The following is a 10,171-nucleotide window of genomic DNA, read 5'->3' as shown; positions in this document are numbered from 1 at the left end:
AATATGTTCATTCTATCTAAAATACTAACCAAATAAACATATTCAGGCAAAAATCATAACAACATAAATATATTTCGTTAACATCTTAGATAAAATAAATAATAGAATGATTTAATTGGAAAATAAATAAAAAGTTGAGTAACTCAGTGGAACAAATCAAATGACTAATACGACAAAAGAGTAGTCCGGTGAAATTCTGGGACCGGATCCGTATCCTCCCAGGTACCTGACTCAACAGAATTGAAATGGACGGTGTAGATTTAATTTCTGCCGGTGGGTGATCGGGATAGCATTAGGGGGGAGTATTATTTGTGCTTTGAGATGCGTGCCGAGTTAAAATTTTCATTTTCGGACCGTCCGATTCAATTCTACTCAGTCAGGTAACCTGAGGGGATGCGAATTCTTTGGGACCGTAGGTTTCGATCTGACGGCTGACATTGCTTCATCCAATGAAAACATAAATCACCTACGAGCTAGATATTGGAGAGGAAGTAACCTTCTAAAACCCTAGCCCCCCGCCGCGCCCTCCATCTCCTGTGCATCTCGAACTTCACCGTGTAAGACTCTCTCTCTCTCTCTCTCTGAAACCTTGGCAGAGGCTCTTTCTCTCCTCACACGCGCACACCGGGTATCGGTGTTTTGTTTTGAGTTTCTGGGTTACTGATTTAGTTGTCCGGTTGAGGATTTTCATGATCATATTTTGTTCAGTTATTAATCCCTCAAAGGGCAAAAAAAAAAATCTCTCAGAAGTATCTCTATTTCTCAAGATAACTTAGTTTGTTTCTTGGTTGCAATTGGTACCAACTCTTAAGAATATAGTTCGCTTCTAACTTCAAAGGCAGAGTTGCTAGTTATTAGTTGTCCATTTTAATTATCTGATCAATATTTTTAAAGCTGTTGATATATTTTTTTATTTATTAACCGATTAATTGTCAAATTATGATATTGAAATCTTAACTTTTTTATAATTTTATTGCCAGATTCTTTTATTTTTGCAATTTAAAGTGTAAAAATGGGCAAGGGAAGCAAAACCGCCAACGAACAGGTGCTTGGATGGATTTATCTACAATGTTGTTATTTTGTTTTACTATAATCAGTTCTTTGTTCATCTACAATATTGTTATTTTGTTGTATTTTAGGTTGCAGTTGCACCTGTTGTGAGGCGTAAAGAGAAGTCTGGAAATAATGGTTTGATTTCTCTAGTTCCTCATAAAATTGGCACCATTTTTTTTTTGTTTTTTACACATTTATTTGAAACATTCCTTTCAACATACGTGATGGGTTTATCAATCAAAATAAATGCCTTTCTGTTTAATACATTTACATTGTAAAGATTTTTTTCCAGCATTCTATGCCCCACATTTTAATTCTAAGCAGTTCATAGAATCAGTTTGCGTACAAAAGCTCCTATTCGGGAAGGCGTATGTAACAAAAAATGTGTTATAAGTTACAACTCACCAAGTGTTGAATTTTGCTAAATGCATTAACCTTACTAGAATTTTTAAATGACCCTTTTGTTATTATGTACTAAATAAATAGAAAAGAGGAAAGCAGCAGAAGCACTTGAAAAAACGATAAGTGCTAAAAGGAAGAAGGTTGACGCAGATGTTAAAAAGGTGCAGGCGCCACCTCCTAAGGAGGAAGAATCTACTAGCACAGAGGAAGATACATACTCAGAATCTGAGGAAGAAGAGGTATCAATGCCAAATCCTAATTTTGTGTACTAAAAACCACACCGAGTGTTCATTTGGGTCAAACTTAATCTGTGATTTGTGTTTTTGTAAATGCAGAAGGTTGAAGCAGAGGTTAAAATGGTGCAGGCGCCACCTCCCAAGGAGAAAGAAGATACTAGCACAGAGGAAGATACATACTCAGAATCTGAGGAAGAAGAGGTATCAATGCCAAATCCTAATTTTGTTTACTAAAAACTGCACTGAGTGTTCCATTTGGGTCAAACTTAATCTGTGATATGTGTTTTTGTCAATGCAGAAGGTTGACGCAGAGGTTAAAAAGGTGCAGGCGCCACCTCCTAAGGAGGAAGAACATACTAGCACAGAGGAAGATACATACTCAGAATCTGAGGAAGAAGAGGTATCAATGCCAAATCCTTTTTTTGTGTACTAAAAACCACACCGAGTGTTCCATTTGGGTCAAACTTAATCTGTCATTTGTGTTTTTGTCAATGCAGAAGGTTGAAGCGGAGGTTAAAAACGTCCAGACTCCACCTCCTAAGGAGGAAGAATCTACTAGCACAGAGGATGCATATTCAGAATCTGAGGAAGAAGAGGTATAAATGCCAAATCCTAATTTTGTGAACGAAAAACCACACCGAGTGTTCCATTTGGGGCAAACTTAATTTGTGGTTTGTGTTTTTGTCAATGCAGAAGGTTGAAGCAGAGGTTAAAAAGGTGCAGGCGCCACCTTCTAAGGAGGAAGAATCTACTAGCACAAAGGAAGATACATACTCAGAGTCTAAGGAAGAAGAGGTATCAATGCAGCCTAAAACACCTATTGGGAATCAAAGTGAGCATGGAGTGACTAGGATATTTGTTGGAAACTTGCCGTCCAAAGTTGATGAAGATGATATGTATGTTCTTATTTAAGTAAGAGTATTGTAATGCAATATCGTGTACCTAGAAATTCTGCCCTGTAAGTCATTGCAAATTTTGTCGAGCTCTTCAAGGCATTCCCTGTAAGAATCACCCAATTGGAGAATTGTCTGCCTCTAAATAATGCAACTCACATGTCAACCTAGTGAAGTGGAGTGTCGACCTGTGAATAAAATAATGCAACTCACATGTCAACCAATCCATTCTATTAAAGCATCAACCTATGTAGAGTCAAGTGTTAACCTATGTGGGTAATTGTAATTTTTACAGTAAATTTTCTTTATTTTTTCCGTTATTCATTGATCATATTTACAAAAGGAAAAGAAATAGTTAACACCAGTCTAATTTCACTTATTCAATGAAAATAAAACAAAAATTGGTTTTTACGGTTCAATGTGTGCCATAGTTTCCATTGGTGTTGCATTGATCTTCTTTTGCGGAGGGTCAATTTGTTTTTTGTTGGTATACAGAGGAATTTATGCATAGTTTGATTGATCGATACACAATAATTATTTTTATGAATTTTCTCTCTTATGGAAATTGTAGAGCTGCTTTATTTAAAGAGGCAGGAGAGGTCATTGAAGTGAGATTGGCTAGATGGAAGCAGCTAAAGGATGACAAATCCAAAGGATTTTGTCATGTGGAATTTGCCACTGAAGAAGCTGCTAAAAGAGTAATCTAATTAACTTGTTTAATTATTATAGAAAACTTGACTTTTATAATTTATACAATAATCTTATGAGAAATAAAACAGCCTGGAACAAAAGGTACAATGAATTTTGGATGGTCAGCAACCAACTACTATGTTTTCTCATGTTGCCAATAGCACCTAATATTTCTCAATTTTCCAACTTCTCCAAATGGTATGTCAGGGTGGAGGCACATTTATCTATTAGGCATATATTTCATCAGTTTCCAACTACATTCACGTAATATCAGGGTAACTGGTATATAATAGGCATATATTTTGTTAGATATTGGCTGTTTCCAATTTTCCAATCGATTCTGTTAACCCATATTAGTGAGCACAAAGTAAAGTAAAATTGGCACGTGATTTTTTTGTTGAAGTAAATGACCGAAGTGGTAATTGTTGCTAAATATGTTTGCCCTGAACTGCTTGTAGGCACTTGAAATGAATCAGCAAGAGTTCATGGGTTGTGAACTAAGAGTTCAGTTGGCCAAGCCAGAAAAGAGAAGGTTCTCTTCTTTTCTCTTATACTCCTGCATAGTAAAAATTCTTTCATATTACCTGTTTATCCTGAACCTGATATTACAGTCTATGGTATGACAATCCTTGCTTTTGACATTCTTTCAATATTGGATAAAATATTTTCTTCCTGTACACCTGTCCAAGTGTATCTCGTTTCCTTTTGTCTACCAATAATCTCATGACAAGGGGATTTGGTGTTACAGAAAAGGTTCTTAACTACAATGTTTTTGTACATCTGCTAGTTTGATAAGATATGTGTATGAAACAGGAAGGATAACTCAAGCATCCACAAGGAAGAAGATGAGGTAGTTTTGTGTTCTTTTAGTTAATCTTACTTCTTAAAATGTAATACTTTAAACTATTTAGTGTGTAACCTGACTATACTTGAAAATGTTAAACTTTAATGTCTCTCTCTTTATAACCATTACAAAATTTTCTAATCAGGGTAGTCTATTGTTAATTTTTTATTTTAAAAATAAAGAATACACTGTGATGATGAAAGATACACCTTCACCGGATAAATCCTATGGTAAAGCCAAATCTAATGAGAAAGGTAATGCGCCCCGGCAGCATTCCCCCATCTTTTTCTGACCTTAAAATGTGTACCTGGAAATTCTCATTTTAAATATAACATAAAATTGCAGCCTAAAACACATGTTGGGAATCAGCATGAGCATGGAATGGCTACGATCTTCGTCGCGAACTTACCGTTTACAGCTAACGAAGATGAAATGTATGTTTTTATTTGACTAAAAATATTATAATGCAACATTACAAACCTAGGAATTTTCACATGTACGTCACTGCAAAATTTTGTTGAGGTTTTGAAAGTGCTGTCCTGTTGAGAGCACCCAAAATTTGAAGTGTTGACCTGTAGAGCTAATTATGTGATAGGCTGATGGCCTAGCCTAGTACAGTGGAGTGTCAACCTATCAACATAATAAGCAACTTACGTGTCGACTAATCCATTCTATTGAAGCTGATTAGTAGTTTTCTGTCAACTTGAATTTTTTAGTGTCATCTGGGCACTTCGCAATTTTGAAGTGAATTTCTTAAATTTCTTTATTTCCCCCATAATCCTTCAATAGTTTATTGAAAAGAAAACAAATAAGTGGATATTTACTTATTCTATGGAAGGAGGGTACAAATAAGTTTTACAGAATATTTTACCAAAAAAAAATGTTTTACAGGATTTGATGTGTGAGGTAGTTTCCATTGGTGTTTTGTTGAATTTTTTGTTGCATATATGGTCAATTTTGTTGTTGTTGGTATACTGAGGAATGTGTGTGCGTAATTTGTGATTAATTGATTGATACACAATAATAACTCTATTATGAACTTCCTCTCTTGTGGAAATTGTAGTTTCCATCAGTGTGTTGTTGAATTTTTTGTTGTTGGTATATTGAGGAATGTGTGTGCGTAATTTGTGATTGATTGATTGATTGATACACAATAGCTCTATTATGAACTTCCTCTCTTGTGGAAATTGTAGAGCTGCTTTCTTTAAAGAGGCAGGAGAGGTCATTGAAGTGAGATTGTCCAGAGGATATTGTCATGTGGAATTTGCCACTGAAGAAGCTGCTAAAAGAGTAATCTAACTAACTTATTTAATTATTATAAAAAACATGACTTGTATAATTTTATACAATAATCTTATGATTAATAAAACAAGCCTGGGACAAAAGATACAATGAATTTTGGGTAGTCAGCAAAACTACTATGTTCTCTCATGTTGCCTATAGCACCTAATATTTCTCCATTTTCCAACTTCTCCAAACTTTGTATCAGGGTGGAGGCACGTGTATCTATTAGGCATATATTCTATTATATATTGACCGGTTCTGCCTAACTTTGCAAACATGTATTTAGAAGCACAAACTTAAAAACTGAAATCAGGCCAGTTACACATTGTTTTCTTTTGGTGTTAAATGACTGAAAAGGTGGTTGTTGCAAGTTGCAGGCCATTGCATGTAATTTGCAAATTTGATTGACTATATAATTAATTTGCAAATGACTTGAATAAGTTTGCCCTAAATTGCTTGTAGGCACTTGAAATGAAGCATGAATTCATGGGCCGTGAACTAATACTTGACATGGGCATCCCAAATTTCTCCTCTACTTGCAGGAGGTACTACTATTTTTCTTATCCTACTGCACAATAAAAGGTTCTTTCATATTACCAGTTTATCCTGGACCTGATATCACAGTCTATGGTATGACAATCCTTGCTTTTGACAAATTGTTTCAATGTCGGATAAAATATTTTCTTCCTGTACACCTGTCCATGTGTATCTTGTTTCCTTTCATCTACCAATAATCTCATGACAAGGGGATTTGGTGTTGCAGAAAAGGGTCTTAACTACAATGTCTTTATACATCTGCTAAATTGATAAGATATGTTTATGAAACAGGGAAAAAAAATCAAGAATCCACATGGGAGAAGATGAGGTAGTTTTTGTGTTCTTTTAGTTATTCTCAAGTCTTAAAATATGTAATGAAAAAACTATTTAGTGTGTAACCTGGCTATACTTAAAAAATCTTAAATTTTAATGTCTCTCTTTATAACCACTACAAAATTTCTAATCAGGGCAGTCTATTGTTATTTTTTTTTTATTTGAAAAATAAAGAATACTGCTGTGATGATGAAAGATACACCTTCACTGGATAAATCCTATGGTAAAGCCAAATCTAATGAGAATGAGGTAATGCTCCCCTTGCTCCCCTACAGTATTCCCCATTTTTTCTGACCTTAAAATGTGAACCTGGAAATTCTCATTTTAAATATAACATAAATTTGCAGCCTAAAACACTTGTTGGGAATCAAAATGAGGATGGAATGGCTACGATCCGTGTCACAAACTTACCGTCTATAGCTATCGAACATGACATGTATGTTTTTATTTGACTAAAAATATATAATGCAACATTACAAACCTAGAAATTTTCCCATATATGTCACTGCAAAATTTTGTTAAGGTTTTGAAAATGTTGTCCTGTTGAGATCACGCAAAATTTGAAGAAGTGTTGACCTCTTAGACCCAATTTTAGGCTGATGGCATAGCTTAGTACAGTGGAGTGTCAACCTATCAACATAATAAGCAACTCACATGCGACCAATCCATTCAAGTGAAGCAAATTAGTAGTTTTGTGTCAACTTGAATTTTTTAGTGTCATTTGGGCACTTGCAATTTTGAAGTGAATTTCTTAATTTTCTTTATTATCCCCCATAATCCTTCAATAGTTAATTGAAAAGAAAACAAAAAAGTGGATATTTCACTTGTTCTATTGGAAAGGAGGGCGCAATTGGTAGTTCCAACTTTCCATTTTTGTTGCATATATGATCATTTTTTGTTGTTGTTGGTGTACTGAGGAATGTGTGTGCGTAATTTGTGATTGATTGATACACAATAATAACTCTATTATGGACTTTCTCTTGTGGAAAATGTAGAGCTGCTTTCTTTAAAGAGGCAGGAGAGGTCATTGAAGTGAGATTGCCTAAAAATAAAGACAAGTCCAGAGGATATTGTCATGTGAAATTTGCCACTGAAGAAGCTGCTAAAAGAGTAATCTAATTAACTCGTTTACTTGTTATAGAAACTTGACCTGTATAATTTTATACAATAATCTTATGAGAAATAAAACTAGCCTGGAGCAAAAGGTACAATGAATTTTGGGTAGTCATCAACCATCTACTATGTTCTCTCATGTTGCCAATAGAACCTAATATTTCTCCATTTCCCAACTTCTCAAAACTTTATATCAGGGTGGAGGCATGTGTATCTATTAGGCATATATTCTGTTATATATTGACCGGTTCTGCCTGACTTATGCTAACATGTAATTTAGAAGTACAAACTTAAAAATTGAAATCAGGCCAGTTACACACTGTTTTCTTTTGGTGTTAAATGACTGAAAAGGTGATTGTTGCAAGTTGCAGGCCGTTGCTTGTAATTTGCAAATTTGATTACTTTATAATTAATTTGCAAATTTGATTAACTTTATAATTAATTTGCAAATGATGAATAGGTTTGCTCTAAATTGCTTGTAGGCGCTTGAAATGAAGCATGAATTCATGGGCCGTGAAATAAAACTTGACATGGGCACCCGAAAAGTCTCCTCTACTCACAGGAGGTACTATTATTGTGTTATAGTACTGCACACTAGAAAGTTCTTTATATTACCTGTTTAACATGGATCTGATTTTACAGTCTATGGTATGCCAATCCTTTCGTTTTGAGTCCTTTGACATACTTTGCTTGATATTTCAATATCAAATAAAATATCTTATCTTTGTACCTGTCTGAGCATATATTGTTTCCTTGCGTCTACCAAAAATCTTGTGTTGAGAGGATCTGTAGTAAGAATGGCTCTTAACTCTTAACCTTTTTATACATCATTTTTAATTTTTTTTATACGTTTTCACTGCAGTGGCCAGGGCAACCGCAGAAAACATGGCGGCGGCGACAGGGGACGTGGCGGTGGCGACAGGGGACGTGGCGGTGGCCGTGGACACGGTGGCGACAGGGGACGTGGCGGTGGCCGTGGTCGTGGTGGTCATGGTGGTCGTGGTAGCACCCGCTATTAAGAGTGCAGGCACTGCTAGCTCTGGTGCACTTTGTAGTTATCTTTGATTTATTGTAGCTGCATTTTTGTTAAATTGGCAAATAGTGTTTCTCCTTGGGACTAATTCCATGATTTTGATTTTGTTAGGCAGGTAGAGGATGGCCGGTCCTGATTAAACAAATATAACGAGTCGTGTTACCATGTATACCAATTTTGTTTCCTTGCACAAGTTGTTCTTTATTGTATATCTGCTAGTGAAAATTGTATCCTGGCCATGAGCTCAACTATTAGGGATGATTCATGTTATTCTTTAGTCTTTGAAAATTTTGTTACAAAATTTTGACATCTGTGTTGCTTATGTAATACCATTTTATAGTTACAAGTGTAGGTGCCTTGTATGCTCGGAACCTGTCCACTAGATTTTTTAAGGGTGAATTGCTCCTAGATTCTTTACTCGGAACGTATCCACTTAATTGGTGAATTTATAATGTGCTAAAGCATCTCCTTTTGGCATTAAATTTTTGTACAAGCCAGATAGCTTTAGGCCAATTTGAACAAATAGCTAGCGACTTCTTGGTCTCTTTGATTTATGATTATACGAGGGATCACTCTAAATGGTCGTTAAGAAAATTTCAAATTCTTATAAACTTGGCTATATCTAACAAGGCCTTTTGAATTTCCTGTTTGAAGCGAAACTTGACAGCATGTATGTATCTAAATGAAAATAATTTAACAGATAAACAATAGATTTTCCTCCAGTAGATAATTAGCTTTACATTTATGGGCTTTATCAACAGTGGATTGATTTTTTCACTTGTGGCAATTGTCTTCAGCTGTTCATCAATAGCATGGTGACACGTGTGTGAACTATGTATAAAATATGAAAAGTGTGAATCCTGAATTCAATATTTTGTGACAGGGTTCATGCACATGCTGCATTTTGGGGTCCGGATCCCCTAAAGTAACCCAAATTTTGGGTTTTGGATCGGGACTATCCAATTCGAATTTGTTACTTGAGATTGCTTCGAAATTCGGATTCGTTGCTCGGAATGTGTAAGCTCCACTTTGGTGGGCGAACTCAGATAATTTTTAGCATGCCTTTTATCAAATATAATACTGTAATTACAACTGCAGGATCTGCTCATGGCATTGTTTTACAATAATGAACCTCTCTCCCTCCCACCTCTCTGTATCTCACTAGTTTAGATCTTTCATGAATACAACTACACTAACTACTTCGGGACGTGCCATGGTATTTTGTTGGTAGATAAACTCAAATAATTTTGCTCCAGATGATTATTACCATGTCTTTTATCAGTATAATATTGTTAATACAACAGGATTTGCTCATGGCATTATTTTACAATAATGAATCTCTCTCTCTCTCTCTCTCTAGTTTAGATCTCTCATGTATACAACAGCTGCCGATGAGCTGTTAAAAAATGACTTGCTCTGGATCTCTAATTTAGCATCTTTCTCCTCCTCTTTGATTGTATCAAGCACTGTTTTCACCTTTCTGCTCCTCATGATCGAGGTGAATTGTGACGGCGCAACCTCTGTTATGATTCGCGCTGCCTTTCTCGTTGCGTTGGAAGCCATTTTTCCTTCTACAAACACAGATGACTGTGGTGCATGTGATAATTTTTTTTGGTATGAATAAGCATAGCATCCCTCAATTGTTGGAGGTGTATATATAGGTAAAGAGCTTTGGTTTTGAGCGTGACCCTGTACGATTCTAGTACAACAACAATTGAAAATATTTTACAAGTTGAGAAATTAATTTTCCTTT

At 35.4% G+C, this 10,171-nt stretch overlaps 1 protein-coding gene across 8 annotated transcripts; it reads left to right on the top strand.

Moving 5' to 3' along the window:
• Positions 1-483: 483 nt before the first annotated feature.
• LOC144561725 (serine/arginine (SR)-type shuttling mRNA binding protein-like) lies at positions 484-8,769 on the top strand. 8 transcript variants are annotated; one of them, XM_078310800.1, is made up of 21 exons: positions 485-557; positions 981-1,045; positions 1,140-1,188; positions 1,540-1,694; positions 1,794-1,892; positions 1,990-2,091; positions 2,189-2,287; positions 2,385-2,587; positions 3,156-3,282; positions 3,733-3,806; positions 4,088-4,124; positions 4,464-4,552; positions 5,312-5,408; positions 5,865-5,947; positions 6,231-6,267; positions 6,447-6,521; positions 6,620-6,708; positions 7,268-7,382; positions 7,868-7,950; positions 8,248-8,427; positions 8,530-8,769. In XM_078310800.1, the coding sequence occupies exons 2-20, from the start codon at positions 1,013-1,015 to the stop codon at positions 8,402-8,404; spliced, it is 1,803 nt and encodes a 600-aa protein (XP_078166926.1). In that variant the 5' UTR covers positions 485-557; positions 981-1,012; the 3' UTR covers positions 8,405-8,427; positions 8,530-8,769. The 8 variants fall into 8 exon arrangements, with proteins under 8 accessions (XP_078166928.1, XP_078166926.1, XP_078166925.1 ...); XM_078310799.1 differs by having other exon boundaries at positions 486-557; positions 1,791-1,892; positions 2,388-2,587; XM_078310795.1 differs by having other exon boundaries at positions 486-557; positions 1,791-1,892; positions 8,534-8,769.
• Positions 8,770-10,171: the final 1,402 nt, after the last annotated feature.

Source organism: Carex rostrata, chromosome 11, assembly GCF_964058835.1.
Source record: "Carex rostrata chromosome 11, lpCarRost1.2, whole genome shotgun sequence".
In the NCBI taxonomy this organism is placed as follows: Eukaryota; Viridiplantae; Streptophyta; class Magnoliopsida; order Poales; family Cyperaceae; genus Carex; species Carex rostrata.
The sequence above is the reverse complement of the archived record's forward strand: the minus strand, read 5'-3'. Positions and strand labels throughout refer to the sequence as shown.